This window comes from Tachysurus fulvidraco, chromosome 20 (genome assembly GCF_022655615.1).
Source record: "Tachysurus fulvidraco isolate hzauxx_2018 chromosome 20, HZAU_PFXX_2.0, whole genome shotgun sequence".
Lineage (NCBI taxonomy): Eukaryota > Metazoa > Chordata > Actinopteri > Siluriformes > Bagridae > Tachysurus > Tachysurus fulvidraco.
In genome coordinates, this window is record NC_062537.1 from 12,826,329 (window position 1) to 12,848,152 (window position 21,824).

Consider the following 21,824-nt stretch of genomic DNA (forward strand, 5'->3'; position numbering starts at 1 on the left):
GCTGAAAATGCATTTATAAATATCTTTATCCATTGGTCTGCAATAAGGCAATGAAAAAATCTAAACTTTAGCAGAGTGCATGAGAAAACAAAAGATGGCACTGATTACAAAAAAAAGATAACTGATTACAAAATTTTACTTAAACACGTTTTCATCACCACATTTGCCCTTTATTTTTGTTGGTCCAAATATCCACAAAACAAGCCCTACTGTAGCCCTACAGCTCAGTTCAGCAGCTTGGAAGCATTTAAAAAAAATGCTGCCGACAACCCAAAATACATGACGTGTTAGGTTCACTTCCTGTAGCTGTGTGGTTTCAGGATGAGACTCGTTCTTACTGTAATTAAACCACTCGAGTGTTCATTTGCAGCCGACTGTTATCACCTTGCTCCTGTTTGCTCAAACCAAATGTTGTGGTTATGCACCAGAATGTACCAGACTGAAAGCTGCACATGTGGAGAGATTTCCCAGTAGCACCACCTTGAACAATTAGCAAGTCTAAAATAACAATAACACAAACCTTAGCATCAGCTCTAGGCAAGATGGAACAAGTGGGACTAATGAGCAGTGTAATTCCCACCGGGGGGGCCAGACATCCGTGTGGCGTGCGACTTACGCTCATTCAGATCTTTTACTTTTTACATTTTGAGAAATTGAGAGCTTTGCAAAGCAGATCATCTACACCTCCACGAGATCAAGGCTACTTGTATCAGGAGTGTGAAATGTATTATATGTACATAGAACTACAAAATAGTTCACACATGAGAGAAGTGGTAGGGAAAAAAACTATTAAAACATCAAAGTTTTTTTTTTTTTTCCCAGTTCTTGAGTTTTTAGTCCTTTCTCTTTCCACGAACACTGTTAGAAGCTAAGTGGATACAGAGACAGGGACATTTACCAGCACTCCTTTGACCCATCCAAACTTCACAACCCCTTTGGGCTCGGCTGCCTCTTTGGCTGCAGCCTCTTCAGCAGGAGTCAGCTCGTCACCGTTGGCAAATCCATCCTCAAACGGCTCCTGTAATGAGACGAGGGGTTTAATTATTAACAACATGGCATGAGATTTAAAATTACAACAAGAGGTGACCTGGGCAGCTCGATGAATTCAAAGCTAGGGTTAGGTCATGTTTCTTCATGCAACAGTGTATGTGGGGCTTGTGCTGCATTACGTGGCACATTTACCGCATTTATTCATTCTTTTTTTTTTTTTTCATTCATTCATTCAAGTCCTGGCCACACTTCTATCCTCAAGGGTAGATATTTTGTACCTTTGATACACCTTTCAACTCAAATCAATATACACATTGTACACTTAATGATATGCGGTATGTAATTGGGCCTTATGGAGCACTTGTGTACCCGTTATTAGCTCTTAAAGATTTTATGGCAAAAAAAACAAAAAAAAAAACAACTAAATACTGCAGGTACAAAAGGAACCAAGCCATATGGAATTATACAGTCTTTTTTTATTGAAAGTTTAAAATGAAATGATGGATTAATTGTATGGCAATGATTTAAATCCAAGTGAGCTTTTGCTTACAGAATCCATGTAAAAATCCTCATTTGCCAAATGAGTGAGAGAGTAAAATTATCTGGACATTAAAATAAATTAAACACATTAATCACAGCAGACAGAACTATATTCAGATTCAGTGTATTTCCCCAAATCAGGTTAAGCCTACTCTTAACCTTAAAGCCATTTTAATGGAGGATCCCTACTGACACAGGAATTCAGCTTGCACCAAAATCAGGCTTAGTTTGTGTTTAAATATGAACCTTAATAGAAGTGCTGCCGTTAGACTAATTCTCAAAATAACTCAGATTCTTCTCATTCTCTCACAGCTTCCTCAGTCTTGTTCTTTCCCCATGTTTCCACTTCCGTCCTTCTTTCTTGGTCAGTCACTCATACACACAGTCATGGCTATCTGTCCTTGGATCTGCGGAAGGTCAAGCACAGGAAGGATCCCTCCTGTGTAGGGACAATGCTCTGACGTCGCTGCTGAGCTTCTAGTGCCTCTGGGAGCACTACTGTATGCAAGTGATGATGGCCCTGTACTCCACATAAACCTGTCTCGTGGCAACCACACAGAAGGGGACGCCTCTTTTAAAATAACAGCCCGTAAAGCTGAACTTGTCTCTCGGTCTCATAAAAATCCTTGAACAATAAGCCAAAACAAGGTCCACCAAGGCTTCTCTAATGTGATAGGTGCTGACCTACAAGGTCCACCAGCACACACAGCTACATTTGACAAGCAAGCCATCCACAGGAAATGCATCATTATACTGTATACATGGTCTCCCAAGAGTCTCGGTACGTAGCGGAAATTAAACTTTTTAGAAAAAACGGATTCATGTAGAGGATGTTTTGTAGGGGGGCACGGTGGCTTAGTGGTTAGCACATTCGCCTCACACCTCCAGGGTCGGGGTTTGATTCCTGCCTCTGCCTTGTGTGTGTGGAGTACTCCGGTTTCCTCCCCAGTCCAAAAGACATGCATGGTAGGTTGATTGGCATCTCTGGAAAATTATCCGTAGTGTGTGTGTGTGTGAGTGTGTGTGTTCCCTGCGATGGGTTGGCACTCCGTCCAGGGTGTATCCTGCCTCAATGCCCGATGACGCCTGAGATAGGCACAGGCTCCCTGTGACCCGAGAAGTTTGGATAAGCAGTAGAAAATGAGTGAGTGAGTGAGTGAGTGAGTGAGGATGTTTTGTATATAAAAGGTACATTTGGCTGAAAGTTAATTTCCTTTATGCAATCAGAATTTTTGGGATGCCCTGCATCGTTTCCATAAATGTGCAAACTTTTTTTAAAGAGTATTTTTTTAAAAATGGAAAATGGTAGAATGGTGGATGGAAACATCACTACTAATTAGTGAATGATGCAAAATTGCCTTCAGGGTGTATTGGCATTTGCTGCCATGGTTCAATGCCAGTGTGTGGTGTACAGGACAAACTCATGTGCAACAATCACTTCTCCAAAAGTAACCCATCACAACAACAGTAAATGTCCCTCCACACTCATTCATTTAAAAGAAGCTGGCAAGCTAACTGGCAGTAACCTTTATTAAAGAGACATACTTTTTTTGGCTGTTTTCTGGGTTTAGAGAAAACCTTCTTGCATTAGACATTTCAACTGTCTCTCCTGTGCTTTTATTATATCAAATCGGGGATACAGAATTTCACTAAGAAAACACAAATCACCAGACCATCTCCTGGAAATGCTTCTTGGCTTGATGTTAAAGTAATTTCGCTTTTCAGTCCAAACGTGGAGCAACGGTCTATATTCATTTCTTGTTGAGGAATTTACATCTTGTCCAAGCTGCTGCAAAAGATCCCTGCATGTACTTTATTTTCTTTTCTTTATACCGATCTCACCCTGAACATGTTCAATCTAACTGACAACTGAACAAAAAGATCGACTTGGCGTTTGCTTTTCGTTAATCTAATTTGTCTTTGGATATCCTATAAATATCCTGTGATGGATCTCAAAGTCTGTGTTTTTAAAGCAGCAGCAAGACCAAAACAGCCAGCAAATATAAAAATACAATCAGCTAGGCTTTTTCTAGCCTGGTTAAACCTATCCTGGTCGTTTCAATTCTTTTTGATTTTTTCAATTCATCAAACTAATCTTAACTCATATTTTCTGGCCTTGGCTACAAATCAGATTTAGAAACTTGATTCTCTGCAAGATCTCATGTCTTTGACCACAGCACTGATGTTGGTGCCAGATAGACTGGTTGGAGTATTTTGGAAAGTGCTCATCTAGGATTTCACACACAGCTCTCTAGAATTTACACAGACCTGTGAGAAAAAAAACTACAAAAAAAGGTCACTCTACAACTGTGGTGGGCCGATTCATCTCCGATCAGATCAGGGGAAATGGACTACAACAACAGACCACATCAGGTTCCACTCACATCAGGAAAGAACAGCAAGCTGAAGCTACAGAGGGCTCATCGAACCTCTACAATTAAAGACTGAATAAAGACCATGACTTTCCAGTGTTCGGTAGAAAAGAAATACATCAGGAGTGCAATGATTTTTGCAGATTACTGTAACCCGAATTTTCCATCATACATAAGAGGAGGCTGTGAACAGGTCTGCAGATTAAGGTGCACTGTGAAAACAAAAGGCGGATGAATTATAAAACATGGCGTCTTTGGCATGTGCTCCAGCATGTGGCTCGGGCACTGGGGCGCATCATCACCTGAGCCATCTGTCTAAAACGGGCACTGTACCTGCATGCATAACGTCATTAACAGCCCCGCCAAGCTCCCCTTACACCAGGGACACTAGGTTATTAAGAAGGAGGGAAGCAGGAAGAAAGAGCTGCTTTGTTACAGCTTTAGAGCTTGTCAACACCCCAACATGCTCCATGTGAGGAGGGGAAAGCAGCAGTATAGAAGAGAACATGGGAAGAACATTAGATTTGGTAAGGCCAGGCCTGAAGGTGAAACTTTGTCAACTGAAGGTTGTAACCAACTACAAAATATCTAGTTTAAATAAGCAGGCTCTAGGGATTTGCTTCCAGTATTCCAGGAATTAAGTATCAGTTAGAGACGGCTAGGCCTCTCACGTTGGGTATTGGGAAACATTTATGTATGTGCAAAAAAAAAAAAAAAGGTGGAAAAATACACAAGTGTGCCATTGTGAATGCTCAGACCACTTGTGCAATCCCAGAGCTACATTTGAGGATATTCACTGTGATTTTGAGGCTGCCTGAAACCTGTACCAATTTAAACCTGGTCTTAAACTAATAATCCTTATTCTGTTTTTCTATGTACTGTAAAAGTCTGTAAAGGTTTATTCTGGGTAAATCATGTGGTCTTGGACTCGATGCCTAGTGTATGAACAAGGCCAAAAACGTTTGTACAATCGATATCATATATTTTCCACATCAGTAAATACTGTATAAATCTCAGTAACAGCTGGAGTTGTGATATTAATGTGAAGGCTATAATTTAATATCTAGGAAAAGCTCAACAATAAAATTATTAAGGTTGAGCAGTGCAGTAGATCATGAGGCCTCACTGACCGACTGACACACACACACACACACACACACACCTCTATGGCAGATAAGCAGGTTCATTCATGATTCCTAATTGTTTTGTTTGGCCTGTTTTCTTTGCATATGCAGTATGGTAAACAGAAAAGTCGTTTTTCCCCCTACTAAACTTACAGTTCTGTCATTTTCCTTTATTTGTACTTCAGACAATACAGGCTTAATTCTTTCAGCATCTCCTTTTTGTCTCCAAGACATTTTTTAGAGGGAAGACCAACAACCAATAATAAACCACAATTCTGTTCAGTACACACAGGATTGAAGTCCAAATCTTGGGCTTATTTCGAATCAAGTGTCAAGAAGATTTTATTGTTATTTTAACCATATATATCTGACTCAGTATACAGTATGGTGAAATAAGACAACGTTTCTCCAGGACAACAGTGTTACACAAAACAACATGGAGCTATCACTCACTGATCGATGTAAATGTACAGTCTGGGCTAGAAGGAAATCAGCCCCAGTCTCACTTCTCCATCAGCATTAGAAAAAAAAACACCACACCCACTACTCTGTATTAAATAAATAAACTGATGTGTATGCCAAACAGAAACATAATACTATGGTCTTTTTACCCGTCAAATACAGAAGGGCTAGCTCATTCATACCAGCTGCCCGACTGACACAAAAAAATCAATGTTAAAGACATAATCCGAAAATGTATCTTCCTTCTGTGACTTGTGTCCATTTTAGCTCTCTTGGAGAGAGCGAACAGTCTAAATCTCACTGGGATAGAACAGATTTACTATACTCTACATGTGCAAAAATGCACCAACCACTATTTAAAGAACAGCATGAACATTTTTAACACAGTACATACAGTAACTACACATATTCTACCAGCAACTGCCACTAAAGCCAGACATTTCAGCGCTCGCACCGAGCGTTAACAAGCATAAGTGCAAGCGTTACTGAGACTCTCACATACTATAGCGAAGACGACACAAAGCCTGAGGACTGAAATAGAAGGGATTCACGCTTCACGCGGCATTGACTGGCAGCGCCTTGGGAGATCACAGTAATCTGTGGCGCATCTTGAATAGCTGGGAAGAAAGACAGGGAGAAGGAGAAAAAGAAGAAAAAAAAGTGTGGCCTTTATGCCAAGCAGTCAATTCCACTCTTACGTAATTATTACAATAAAATAATAATTCGAAGGTGTTCAGCAGGACAGCTGATCTGCACTTGTTCCATTACACATTGCCTTACAAGCATAATGAAGGGTGCATGGGGTTCTAAATGAATGTGGTTAATTATCAATGAGCACAGAACATGCAAGTCACGTTTCAACCATGCCAGTGTTCGCTTTCATATTATACACTTCAATTGTCTCTTCAGGTAATGAGCGGTAGCTGGAATCCATTTTTAATAACAGATGCATCTTAAACGGTGTCATCCTTAAAATCGTGGAGAACGGAGATGAAACATTCTCCGAGGACAACATCTGCCTCTGTAATCAGCACAAGCCAGTAAGACAATAGAATATCCATAGCATGATAAAGCACATCACACATTGTGAGATCATGCTAACATTTAGTTTACTGCAATTACAAAACATTTTTGCTATTTTGCTGTAAGTTGTTTAGCAGAACTAAACACCATGATACATAATGTATATTGTAGACAAACCTTATCATTATTGTGATAATATTTTATCATAGGTATATGGCCTAGCACAACCACCTAGCAGTTTTAACCAAATCATGATACTGTGCTACATGTCAGACATTTGCATGTGCACAGCAAGACTAGAAGCATGAGCTACAAAATAAAGAGCTGCCCAAGATGTTACAGTAGATAAGGGTAAGATTACAGTAATTAATGATGTATTTGATGAAAGTAATAGAAAAGAATGACAGCTTGTGAATAAACAAAAGCTCAGGTTTCACTATTGCAGTGGTCATTAAAAAAAAGCAACAGCTGACATCTACATAGAAAAGTAGAAATAAGCTTTGGTCTTCTAGCTATCCTACTATTTAGCAAGATACTGCAAATAATTCTCTGGGCATATTGTTATTGGATGTCATGAACACCAGCGAAGAAGAGACACATTTTTTAATTCATGGTGTTATTTAACATTCCTGTTTTTCTAGTCAATCACCGCTGACTTATTCTTGCCTTGTCTCTTAAGGAAATAAAAGCTCTACAGTCTGATATCCACCTCACTATTTAGCAAGATCCAATGATTATACAAATAATATATCTACAGAATTTGGCAGACACCTTTATCCAAAGTGACTACCTGCTCAGTTGTATAAATAAAATAAAATGGTAAAGGCCCAACAGTGGCATCTTGGTTCTGGGATTTGAATTGATTATTTTGAACACTAACATTTTACTACTTCACAAACCGTTTAACAGCCTGAACATCAGCTCTGAGAAGTGAAACATTTTCAAACTAGAGTATTTTTTTTTTCAGGTCTATCTTTATTCATTTGTGAAAAGTGGAATTTTTCTTCTTTTTATATAACCCTTGTCTTTCGCCTTAAACTCCTTGTAGGTTCTGCAGTGGGATGGTTTGCTACGGTGGCCGAGAAGAGTGCAAAACACATTGTCAAATCCAAAAACACATTAACATATCCGGAAACAACAACACCGGAGGAATCTTATGTGTAATGTGTAAAGTTCTCCGTTTAAATATAAGAAAATAACAAAATTAATCCACACTAATCCATTCCATCCATCCATCCCAACTTTTCCCTGCGGCAGACTGTCGAACTTCCTTTTTACCTTGAGTGACAGGCGTCTTGTTCAATGATCGGTAAGTGTTCCAATCACAAACTATACCAACCTCTTCCGGGTTGTCTGAATTGTCGTTGTGTTTTCAGATTTGTTAATGTGTTTCGTGCAACGATTCCGACAACCCGGGAAAAGTAGGTATAGTTTGTGAATGGACCTGTCATTCAAGATATACAGGTGAATGACTGGTGTCTTGTTCGATGATCGGTAAGTTTCCATTCGCAAACTATACCTACCTTTTCCGGGTTGTCTGACTTGGCGTTGTGTTTTCGGATTTGTTAATGTGTTTTCGGATTTGTTAATGTGTTTTGTACTTCTCGGCCACAGTAGTTTGCGAAGGTTGTTACATTTTCTCAGAATACTGATTACTTACATTAAACTTATTGGTTCATTTCAGCTCCTAAAATGTAACACTGTCATCACTAAATTATATCTATATTTATTTCATGCTTAGGCCTGTTTAGATTGCCAGCTGATAAAACTGAACCAGAACCTGTATTGGTAAAACAGCAACAGTTTGAGTTCTAATATAATGAATAAAACATGATATTCACACATAAAATGTAGCTGGTGGTAGTTTTCACACTCCCTCTGCATTTCAGTATTATTATTAGTTAAATGCTAAAATGTTGGAGGACACCTGACCATAACACCCATATGTGGTTCTTCACCCATATGTTGGTATCTAGGCCAACATCAGTGCCAGTGCATCACTAATGCTCTTGAGACTGAAAGGGCAACTCCCTTCAGCTTCACGACAAAATCCAGTGGGGAAAAAAGCCTTCACAATGGGAAGCCAAATCTGGAAGAGGATGCGCAATATGAGTGCCCAAAAGTATAGCCATATAGTGTACATGTGGTTTCCACGGAGAATGTATAATGGCTTTTTCATATATTATGCATGAATTCTCATGACACCAGGTTGTGAAGTGTTAATAACTGTGTGTGTGTGTGTGTGTGTGTGTGTGTGTGTGTGTGTGTGTGTGTGTGTGTGTGTGTGTGTGTGTGTGGTCCCCTGACAAGCATCTGTGTCTGTGTGAAGTCTGTGTTTGGATGTGTGTCTGATCCCCTGACAACGTCGGTGTCTGTGTCTGTGAGAGAGAAAGAGTCATGAAAAACTGATTCAGCAAAAAAAAAAAAAAAACTCTGCTTCCTCTCTGTTCTCCTGCACAAGAGCACTTCCACATGCATCTCAATCCAACGTGTCCGACGAACAAGAGCGAAACCGCTGAACTGGAACTGGGCTGAAGAAATTCAACACAAGTAGGCTTGGGTCTGATCAGAGCTGTGTGCGGTCCCACCATGCCACATTCCTTTGCTTTAAATATGACACTCGGTGCAGGTGACTTTGCCTGTACGCTAATGGAAAAGATGAACTGGTATAAGGTTCTCCACATTCAGGTGCTGAGTGTGATGCAGATAGCTGCAGTATTTAAGTCAGAAAGTTCAGTTATTTAGCACAAATACTCAAGTGAAGGAACTGGGTTTTCACCTTTACACCACGCTTCATGCGTTCTGTAAAAGGCTGTCATATCATATCATATCATCTGTGCTGACAGAGTACCTCAAAAGTCCCTGGCCACAAAAAAAAAAAGCAATACACACACACACACACACACACACACACACACACTATCAGTGTGTGTTATATAATATACATATATACAATTTTAGCGGAGACTTTTCTCTGCCGCATCTCGAACAAAATTAAGACGACTTAGAGACGCGTGTTTTCAAAATTTGTAAATAAATATTTATTACTGTTCACGTGGCTTATGAAGAAGATGAAGTCGACGCAGAAGATATTCATTATAGTCTAGCAGCCTAAACACTTCATCTTCGTCTACACTAAAATACAGCTACATACAGTAACTGGCTTTCACACATATACAAGCAGACTAAAGTGAGATTAATGAAACAAGCAAGTTTGCTATCAATGCCAGACACATTTTGATTAAAGCTGCCAGGACGATGAAACTACAACGAGCTTGTTTCAAGTGCAGATGAATAAAATATAGACCACCATTAAAAGGCCATGTCAGAATCCTGCCAAATCAGTTTCAACACTGTTACAGATAGAAGACATATTCTACAGAAAGTAAAAATATGCTGGTCTTTGTATAAATATGTATAAAGTATACGTAAAATCCAATCTAATCTGATCTAAATAGGAGTGTGAAAAAAATTGCTGCCCCCTTTTTGCAATCTCTCATATGTCTCATGTCTCTCATAACGCGTGACCTGTGAGACGTCCTTGCATTCTGTCAGAGTAGATGTAAAATGCTTTCAGATAATTAAATGAGAATGTTTGATTGCGATCATACATACATACATACATACATACATACATAACATACATACATATATATATATATACATATATATACATATATATATATATAAAAAGAAATATTTTCATATCAGTTACCTGGATTTTTTTATAAATCAAAAAAAAAAAAAAAAAACCACTGCACAGCTGGAAATATTATGTTTATCTTTCCTCTCATTAATCATTAAACCTGCCATTTTATAACTTTATCTATCAGTTCTTAAGAATCGGTCACAATTTCTTAAAATGGTAAAAACAATTTTGCATGAAACATGAACACGTTTCATTTCATGCTTTACAATAGTCTCTAGAGGGTTCATCTTGCCTCTTAGCAAAAAAACGGACATCATTTTTAATCCAAGAGCAATTTTTTGATTGATCCCATCGCTCCCTAAACACCACTATGGAATAATATATCTAATCTACAGTATAGTATCTAGGCTGAGTTTTATTTCTGACTCGTTTGCACTTTCTCAAGCTCCATCAGCAGCCACTAGCAGAAGCCCCTCAGTGCATTTTCATAAACACACCGGTTTACATGAATAGTTCACCTTGAAGAGAGGTAGAGGTGGAGATCAGTCCCTCCCTCAAAACTCATAAAGAGGCTTTTGTTCAGAAAAGGCCATTTAGATTGAGCACTACTCAAGCAGCCAGTGCCTCCTGAAGTGCACTTTGTCCATGATAACCTGATACAGGAACGCTCTTGGAAGTCAGCTGCTTCCGTCCTCGGCTCTCTGATTGGGTTTCACCGGGGTGTGTTAATGAAACAGCACGATTCCTTCCAAGTACACGGTGGAGCTGTTCACCCTATCACTTAGATCGCAGTCATTTTCCTAGTTCCATCTGTGGAGGACATCTGTGGTGCCGATTTACTCCAATTTACTCAGGGGAACAAACCCTCTTCCTGTACATGTTTATTTATCAGCACACCACACGCCTCTGAGAAGAAGAAAAAAAGGCCACAAGACTTCACACACATCTGTTAACGACCTGTTGCTGGAATATTCCTGAATAAAAATGATGCTGAGCTGAACATGGGCTGTTTGTCTGGAAACAACTTTACCGAAGAGTTCGTGTGTCCGTATTTTCATAGCTGCATCAGTGTGAGCAAGCGGCTGAGCTCGTGATGAAATTGGACAACAAACTAAACAAACACAATCCTAGGAAATTATGGCTGGTTACAATTACTGCACTTGCCAAAACATTGCTTCTGTATATAATTAGCATTTGACCCTCCTTGACATGATTAAATGTCATGGATCCCCGGACAAAACAGATTAAAAAAAGAAAGAAAAAAGAATGAAAGAAAAAAAAAAGAAAAAGAAAAAATAAATAAATAAATAAAAAGTTATTCATCAGTATGAAATGGATGTATATTTAAATATAGCTAAATCTCCAAGCTGGATGTACAGCACACATTATTATTCACTCCTCCCACTGTCCGCTGCACTAAACACATCAGCTGAGGTAGGACACTACTAACCGAGGTACCACATTATTTTACCCTCTAACCTGGTTCATCCATGTGCCTGGATGAGATGAACTTTTCCCTATCAGGGACACACAGGTATGTGGAAACGCAGACAAAACTTTTGCAAAATAAACTGCAGCCAAAAGCAGTTATCTCCTAGATCATAGAGGAGATGTGGATCGGTGACATGCTAATTTTTTTTTTTAAACCTGAAAACACAATGTGCTACATTATTTGAGACGTCAACACATTAATTAACTAATTAATCAATCAACATTATTATGAATGATAATAATAAAATGTAGTAGTAATAATAAATGTAGTTACATCCACCCTGGAATTCAGTTGGTCAGTATTGACGCACTTAACTAATTAAGTAGCTAGTAATAATGTTATTAAATTACAATTAGGTCTCTGGGAAGCCAAAACATGGAACTGGGCAGAACACCAGCTTTTTTACTGCCCAAGCGGGCTGCTAATAAAGATATCATTTATCCATTCCTAGTACAAATAATAGCAACTACACTGTAAGCAGGGAAACTACCAGAGAGCAAACAAGCAAAACTCAAAAGCCTGTGTAGGACTTTTCTTACACGGGATTGAACTCTACTGAAAACAGTATCATAGTCTGTGACGAGTAGGAACCATGACTCCAAAACAGTAAACCTGCTAGCTGAAGATAGACCATTCACACACACACACACACACACACACACACACACACACACACACACACACACACACACACACACACAAAACCTCTGTCGATCCTCTCAGGCCTCGCCCCCGGCTGCTAGCACAATCCAGTGTGACTGAATTAAGACGGAGCGCATTGGGCCAGTCACAAAGGTCAGAGAAAACAAAAGGGCAGCAGACACACACGTAAACACACGCTTATGCTTCATGACCAGACGATTTGTGGAAAGCGTGTTTACGATTTGAAAGAATCATTGTTAACAACGAATGACCTGACGTTCTGTGAATGCCTATAGAATTGTAAAATGCACCGGGGCGGATTGGGGTGGGGGTTTCTTTCTCTATTAAAATGTTGTCGTCTGGACAATTCTGTCCTAGTACACAAATTAGTCTAGCTTTAAGCTGCACTTTGTTATAAAACAGAAGAATGTATTCCAAAACCTTCATACTCAGAATATACTGTAGAGCATTTTTACTTAGGATGGAAAAAAAATATATTGATGCATATAGATACTGTAGTATGTTTTCCACGAAATACCTCATGGATTAATTAATTATTGAATAAAAATGACATGTGCAAGTAAAAGAACATGAGGCAATACGAGCTCACGTCTCTCACAGATAATCACGCTTCCTCTCTGAGCAACAAAGCCTCTGATTGTTACTGCGAGTTCACTCATCACTGACTACACAGCCATGTTCCAACCCCTAACTCCACACCATTCACATAGTCTGTAACTTGAGGCTGGAGATTTAGGCTCAAACTGAGCAGATTAGACAAGTTTCCTTTGCGAGAACTGAACAGAGTGATAAAGTGCAGCCTTTGAGCAGAGCCGGTCTCGAACAAGCTCTCAAGCAGCTTCAACACTGCTGCTTTAAAACAACTGGCTGAAGATCTGGTAAAAGAGCAGCACATGCTACGTTGTTTCCTTCTGGTAAGAAAATGTTATCTGAGAGAACTCCTAATCAAAAAGCATGACCACCGCCGGCACCAATCAACAGCCTCTGAGCTTCCATCAAGGTCACAGACTGCCTTTGTGCTCTACTTGCTTTGGATGTGGCTCAAGTTGTAAGGCATTACCTTTGCTAAGATCAGAAAGTATTTCAGAGGACTTTATGATAAGTGGCATGTTGTTATGTTGGAACAGATAGAGAACCATACGGAATGTGCAAGTGCTTTCAATTGTTACAAGGAAATAAATCAAACTATGACTGATGATTAAGAATAAACACCTTATCTAAATAAACTTAGGACTGCTATTTTGTGCTTTAGCCTCCACATTCCTGTTCATTCTGTTCTGATTCATAATTTGTTCTTAACCGTTAACGGAGACCGCTTAAGTGAAGACGTTAAAGTGACGTAGGTTACTACATATTTTTACACAGATTACACCACCAGGTACAAATCACATTTCTTTCAGCTTAGGGAATGTGTTGAAAGAAAGCAATCAAAAACAAGTCTATAAATTAAGACAAATAAAACTAAAACTGTAAAATCAGGACCCCCAAAAAAAGCGTCCTATAAAAGGAAGTGTGTGTCTGTGGAAGCCATACAAAAACCTTCACGTGTTTACTAAATGGCTAATAAATGAAGCTTGTTGTCAGTCTTTTTTTAAAGAAATTCTCCTTTCTTCTTTCAGCACGTACAAGTTAATAATTTCACTGTACAAGAAGGTTTATGTGCTTATGACAAAGTACTTTGAGGAATGAGAAATAAAAGGCTCAGTATGAGAATCCATCTTCAAAGTAGTCTTTAAAACAGCAAAGTGTTTACATTACACCAGCTTCAGCTTCAAACATGGCAGGCGTGAAGGGAGGCCTGTGGCCTGCTGCCTTCCTGCTTCTGACGCCAGTTTGCACACAGTACCGTAATGGCTAGATGGGGGGTGGGGGGGGTGGCCATGGAGGTGGCGATGGGGGCGGAGAGAGAGAGAAAGATAAACACTGAAGCATGTGGAGTGGAGCTCTGATCAGCTCTTTCCTGCACTGCCCAAGCACAATGACTTACGACTTACACACTGACCGTCCTGCTGCAGTCAGTATTTACTCAGGAAACATTAACTTTAAAAGAGATAAAACCTTACAAGCCTATATTGATTACAGAATTGTTTCCTTTTCTGATAACCCATGCAACATTTTTTGAACACAGCAAGACTTCACTGCTCTTGTGGAATTCAACACAACAACCTTCTGTGGTCACAACATGAAAGTATTCCTTAAATGCAGTAAACAGTTTAGGAAATAAAAAATAAATCAAAATGCTGTGGAGCTGACTCGGTAAACCTAATAAGATCGATCTCAACAAATGGAAACGAGGTCTTCTGAAAACTGAAAAGTAAAAAATATTTGGGATCTGCTTAGCGATTCTGGTGTTCAATGTTGGTTGACGCTGTATTTTTGTTATTCCTGTAAGAAGTTAGTGGTTGTAAGAAGCTACTTAGCAAGATTTAATTAGAATCCGCTAGTTAGCGATATACAAGATGACAAGAATGAACCAATCCAGGATGCTGGTATTAGCATGAAAGTTTAGAGACTGATAGAGCTGGACAAAAAAAACCATTAAAGCGCCGCTGCATTGCTGTTTTTAGGTAAAGTGTTAATGGACTAGGGGAAAAAATACTCTGTAAATGGAGATGATCTCAACCATGAGTTTCAGCAACTGCTGTCAAATCAACATGGCTGCTCAGAACACCATCAGTAACATAGTAGCACTTCTTTCTTCGTGTATTAGATCTATATCAGCAGGTTGACAACTTAACCAAATAAATTTCACATGCCATTCAGGATTAGGAAAATGAACATCCAAGTTGTTCAGCATGTTTTTTTTTCTTGAACCAGGGTTGGCCACATTCAGTAAACAAGGGGGTGATCTTACCCGCTGCTCCTGATCTCGCCGTCACAAAGCTAAAGTGACAGGAAGCAGGCAGCGTGTCACTACACACAGAGAGACAGGCAGCTGTCGTGCTGCAAGCCCCATGTGCCAACAATCACCTGCTTAACGCGTCATATCCAGCCACATGATCTCCTCATCAGTGCCGTCAGCCAACATTTAATCAGTGGCTTCTGGATTCTGATGATTAGATCATTCAGGATCCGGTGCTGATCTTTGATCTTCGTTACAGGATTATGAGGCCTTTTAAAATCGTCCTGCTGTTACTAAAACTCTATCCTAAAATTAGGATCCAGCTCCAGCTGTCTGGATTTCGATGTTCGGACATCAAGGGGCGTATTTCAGATTTTTTTTTCCCATTCATTGTACTTCCAATAAGAGTTAAGGATGAGAGTTCTCCTGCTAATTGAGGTGGAGTCTGAAACTAAGCGACACAAAAGCACTAGGCACCACCTGTTTAACGGCTGCAGCGAGAGTACAGCAACAAACACACACCTGCATGTACGCATGCTTCAATGTTTCTCAAAATGGAAAACACCCAGTAACTCGAAGCAGCTACATTTACACTACATTAAACTTCAACTCCTGCGTGTCATGCATCTTTGAACAAAATCGCCAACGGTCAACAACGTGATCACACATCATGTGATCTTTATTCGGCTTGGCCACCGGAGACTGTTGTGTTCTGCCCACTGTACACTGCTTTCTTCTCATCTGCCCGAGAGACTGGCATCGCTATGGCGACATAGAGCACTGGGTGCTAGGAAACCATAGCCTGTTTCTTTCTTTCTTTCTTTTTTTTTTTAAACCTCCCCCTTTTCCGTCTGGTCTGCTCTTTAAAAGCACACCTGGTACATTACATGCTGCTCTATCAGTGACGGATGGACAAACAACTGCCACTGATAATACTGTGTACTCAAGCTATCAAGTGAAGGAGAAAATCACCCAATAAAATATTTATCTGCTTATAATTTACTAGGGATAATGTAGCATACACTATAATAATACGCACACTTGAACACAATGATCTCCCTGAATGACATGAGAAACACAAAAGAAGAAGTGGATGAAAACCTGCTATATTCCGATGTACAAAATGATACATATTCGGATTAATAACAGAACAGAGTGGCGTCGGTTGAAAAAAAGCATCATAAAAACAGTCAGCAACAGTCGTGAGAAATATTTCCGGTATCCTTCGTTGGCAGGTACTTATTTCCAGGGATTTCAGTACAGCGTAACAGATATAGGCGTGGCCTATTTGATAATCTAACCCTAACCGTAGTTTTTGGTTGTTTATTTGTTTTCTAAAATAAATCGACCTGTATGACTTTTGTCGTTCGTAGTATGCTGGGTTTTTTTTAAAGAAGGCGTTTTTCCAAGACCTCTGGAAACACGGCCACTTTACGTCGTGGTAATGAAACCCCTGGAATTTAGTGCCTGCCATCCTTCGTTGTGTTCAGTGTTTCGATGAATCAATGGAATCGGCTGCTTTCAGGAAACTCTGCAAATCAACACGACAATAAAAGCTTTACACTGTGATCAGTGTCAGAATAAAGCATCTAAGTGTAGGCCTGAGCAGAGCGGGGGGGAAATAATATCATGATCAAACGGCTTACAATTTAATGTTAATTTTACACTTAGTCTTTGAAATTGACTTTAAAACCTAGATAGCTTTTATTTCATGAATTTTTTATTAATAGAATTTATTAGTATCAGTATTCAAATGTATAACGTCTGCTCTGGTTCTCGGGTTTAGTTCATTAAATTTTGTAAACATTAAAGAAAAAAAGATTTATTATTAAACAACAGCACTTCGTTAAACTGCAATTTTAAAACAGAACCGATATATGCTGTAGATAAAAATAATAAATGATTACAAGTTTTAAAAAAAGAATATTGAAACATCAGGATCAGTTGCTACTCAAGATTTCAACTTTGTTGCTTTTATATAAAAGTTGTTACTGAGCTTCAAAAAAAATTCTAACTTGTTTTCTGTAATTTTGGGGGCTGTATTGATATGTTGTCTAGCTAGCTATACATCTATCTATCTGTCCATCTATCCAGATAGATGGACAGATAGATAGATAGCTGAATCAGTGTCAGACAGACAGACCATTATGAATAACTTCTCCCAATCCGCCTCCAATTGTCATGCAACACAACGTCCCCGGTCACACTGCACATCAAGTAAAGCAGTTACTTGAAGCTAAGATTCAAATAAGCCCAGAATCCTGATCTACAAACAGAAACGGTCTGGAAAAACTTTGTCAACAAAGATATTGCTCAGAATCCAGAAACCAGAAAAGGAGAGGACAAAAATTATGAGTGGACACAGTGTGAGAAACTAGTGATGTCCTGCAAATGCAGATGTGCTAAAGTCATTGAAAGTAAGGGCCTTTACACAACATTGATAATTTGCAAAACATGCTAACAGAACAATGATATATACCATATCTAATATTCCTTTCATTATTGAGTGACTCAGTGCACCAAAAATGAAATCAAGTGTTATTAAATTGTTCTCTAATTATACACATCCATATAAAATAATTAAAAATACTAAACAGCTGAGCATAAATATGGATTTTCTCAAAATATCTCAGTACCACCTCTAAGCAGGGATTGGTAAGTAATCTATAAGCTGCAGTCCCTCAAGCTAAAGTGCAGAAGTGAAATGTGCCAGTTGTAGTGAATGAGATGCTGTATCAGAACAGCTTGGCTGGCATGCTAACTGTTCTACTCTTATAGCTCTCACCATGCTCTCTCACCATTTAAATCTGCCTGATTTATTCTGCTGCTCCAATTCTGCTTGGGGCGTTTTCGCTTGTGACTCATCTGCTGCTGCGGAGGGTCCCACATGGACACCATAATGATCTGCGCTTCCCAAAAACAGTTAGTTTCTGCCTAGTTTTAGCCTTGCATCAGTGCACACTCACCTGAAGATACTTAAGAGACTTATAGCTGCTGTGGGTGGATAGATGGATGGGTGGATAGTCCTAGTCCAGAAGTCCATACTGAACACCATTTGAACAAATTTAGAGGTATAAACATTACATGACATTGCTTATTATTGATTGCTCTCTGTACCTGGATTTCAAAAAAGCTGCTTTGGGACATTTTAATACAAATAAAACTGAATTGAACTACTCATGTTGTCTAATTGCACTGTGGTGGATAAAGTTTTTCCCCCCGGTCAGATCTTTTCATCATCGCCATAATGCCTATGAAACTTCATCTGCCATGTAGCTAGTAACCTCCGGAAGAAGGACAGATGAGCTTCATTATCAGACAATCATGCTTTGTGTAGTGTAATCATCAGAAAATTACTCGTGACCGAATAGACGTTGAAATAAAAAACAAGTTTTTGTTTACTTGTTCAGTCAACTGAATGCTAGCACCGATATGGGATCATTGCTATTTCATTAAGGCTCCCACAGTGCACCTTCTTCTTTATTTTGGATAGTTAATGTTTAGAAGAGGGTTGTTGTTGGGTTCACACAGTCTTTGCTAGCTCAAACACATGTATACATATATAATAACATTGCAATAACACACTGACTTTTAAGGCTGGTAGTCAGGCTCAAGTACCAGCACTGTGTCATGTGCCCTTTAGCACTGACTATAAATCGGTGGATCCATCCATCCTTTCACCATTTCACACTGGACATGAAGTGTGGCCATGTAGTAGAGCTCCAGTTTCACATCATGTCATTCTCTTCAATAGGAGGAGGTCATCTGTAAAACCCAATGAAGCTCAGATATCAACTCTGCACTATGACCAGAAAACCAGGTTGAAAAGCAGAGAAAAAGCTAACAATCAGTTGTTTCACTTAAGTACAAAAGCACACCAGCAAATCAGACAAACTAATAACAAATACATCAACATTTCAATACTAAGTGGCTATGTACATGACCATTAGATGTCCGTTGCTGATTGGCTACAGCACACATCATCTGCAGGAAAAGGAAAGCTGCAGGATATGTTTTTATCTATGCACTGAATTAATACGACTGTGCAAACACTAAAAGGTCAAAAGGTTAAAGACAGCTGAGTTATTGAGAAAACTGAATGACTCCTAATAATAACAATAATAATAATAATAATAATAATAATAATAAACACAAGTTGCTTCAGATTAAGTCGTTTGCTAAGCTAACCAAATAACAATGAAAATGTGCATTCTGTGTGATGTTCATAAGGACCTGTCTGTTCTGTTTTGAATTCTTGTTGTTTGACTTTGCACTGGTGTGTTTAGCTTTTCTACAGTGTTATCAGACTGTGGCGTAGTGCTGTTTTTATGACTTCGCTGTGGTGTTTTCTGACACTGTTGTGGTGTTTTCGGTTCTGAAATTGTTTAGCACTAACAGGCCACTACATCTTTCTCTGCAACCTAGAATCCTATGCAGAAAAAGCAGAAGATACGCTGGCAGCCAAAATTCTGCCAACTGTTCTATTGAAGCAAAGTCGACGTGTCTAGCTTGGCCAAATGTGGGCCACATGCTCTCCAGTGTAGCTACCCCCGGCTCCACCCCACCCCACCCCACCCCACACCCCACACCAATCTGATCTCTGATTTGCTGTGTACAACATGGAAGCCATAAATCCACAACAATCTGAAAAAAGACACCATAAAGAAAACAGAAAAGGTATGCTGATTAGCATAGCAATGCAAAATAGCAGGAATATACTGTTTAACCAGTAAGGTAAAGGAAAGACCGGCTTAGACAACCAGACCCTGTGAGCTGGGGGAAGACTTCAGGCCTATTTTGGGCCATGACGCATTCAGGGGACGAGTAATCCACTTGAGCATGCTGCAGTGCTGGAATAGTACTGAACAATATAAACACACATTAATAGCATGCCACAAGACATTTGCACACTCGTTTTTACTGATACTCTGATAGTTCACTCCATGACGAGTCCAGCAGCCCAGTTGGTCAATTTATTCTTACATTATCTCACTAACAGCTGACATTTGGTTACTTAGCACAGAGCATTCTTGGTTACTATCAGGACGAGCCTAGTTCATTTAAATTTTGCTTAATTTGTTCAGTGTAATAAGAATAACAGGAACATTTGAGTAGGAAATTTGTAAATTTCTTAACCCTGTAGAATAGTTTTACATTCTTTAAAATGGCTCTCATGTTTGGACAAAATCTAAATTCACTAGCTAACTTTCCAGCCAAGTAAAAGAGAAGCGTCCTGTGTTTTGGTATTCAGAAACCTACCCACCAAGGTGGTAGTTAATGTAAGGGTGAGTTAAACTATTTAATAAAGTGTATTAATACAAACGTGTATGCACATTATACGCTCCTAACAAAGTTTCTCAAGTAGCTGTTTGTACCCTCAACCCTCAATGTCGATTATAAAATTGCTTCTTATTCATGGTATTATTCAATTCTGGCTAACATTTATAATCTCTCTTGATATGTTTCAACAGTGCGACAAAGTTTGTGCATGTTGTAACAGGAGAGATATGACATTTGCATCAAACTTTATTTTAGGTTCATTTGCGTTTCCTCACACGTCATCTACGCACACTAATTAATCCACAGAGTAAAAACTATTCTACCATCAACCAGAAAACAGTTCAGTTGCTATGATCAGTGCAGCAAGGGGCAGGTTTTTGAAGTGTGTTGTGTGGTTATTGAATCCAGATCGGTGTGAATAGCGTTTTTTTTTTTCAATCCCTAACAGAACAGGCACAAAATCTGCTTATTGTTACTGCAGACTGGATGTACAGGAGGTTCTACATACAAATAAAAAAAAACAAAAAAAAAAACAGATCTATTATATAAAGAAATAAATTTATAGTATAGACAAGCCACTGATATTTCATGTGAACATTCCTTACCTCGTCAGAGTTGCAATAATCACCAAAACAGGGAAGTATCCCTCCTCTCCTCAAAAACTGCTTTATTAAGAAGCTTTTTTACTGTGATTAGTAGAATGCACAGCATTTATAAATACCATTATTGTTAACAGTAATTCCACCAAAGAATGGTGGCCAAGTACACAAAATTTTACTGCATACCAAAGACAAATCAAGTTATTCTGTGCATGAAGGCCTGCAAGGTCTTCCATTTTTTTCCATATACGCAGTCTCGTCTATAGTATCAGACTCCACAATAAATGCGTAAACCTGTACAATAAACTTTAAACCTAACTTTATTAGGTATTTAAGTGTGAGATGACGATGAAAAGATGCAGCCAACCAGGAAAACACCCGAGCAGCTAATTGTCCTATTACTACCAGGTCCATAAAACGTATACAGTAGTTGAGTTGTAACAGTCAGTTCACACAATGTCGACTGTAATCATCTCTGTTTTAAAGCGATTCTGCATAAACACTCACTGGATGCTGGAGTATTTCCTTTTTAATCTCTTATTAATAAATCTGCACTGTGCTCATGACATTATATAAAAAAAAAATGTCTTCTCTCTCAGCAGTGACAGCAGAGAAGGCATCAATATTTCAGCACAATTTGCTTCTGCTCGGCCGCACCGCACTGAATAAAGCTGCTCGGTCAGGGCTTCCCTCTGGCTGGTCAATATCATGCAGCACCTCATGCAGTTCCTACATACAATGAGCCTCCACCAGCATCCTGCTGCCAGGCAACAAACCTATAAACGCAC

At 39.1% G+C, this 21,824-nt stretch overlaps 1 protein-coding gene across 3 annotated transcripts in view; it reads right to left on the reverse strand.

Annotated features, from left to right (window-relative positions):
• slc12a2 (solute carrier family 12 member 2) overlaps positions 1 to 21,824 on the reverse strand; it is a 56,698-nt gene that overhangs the window by 30,784 nt on the left and 4,090 nt on the right. For all 3 annotated transcript variants that reach the window (XM_027173626.2, XM_027173625.2, XM_027173624.2), the window contains exon 2: positions 899 to 1,018. In XM_027173626.2, the coding sequence (XP_027029427.2) occupies positions 899 to 1,018 (120 nt within the window). The remainder of the gene's footprint in view (positions 1 to 898; positions 1,019 to 21,824) is intronic.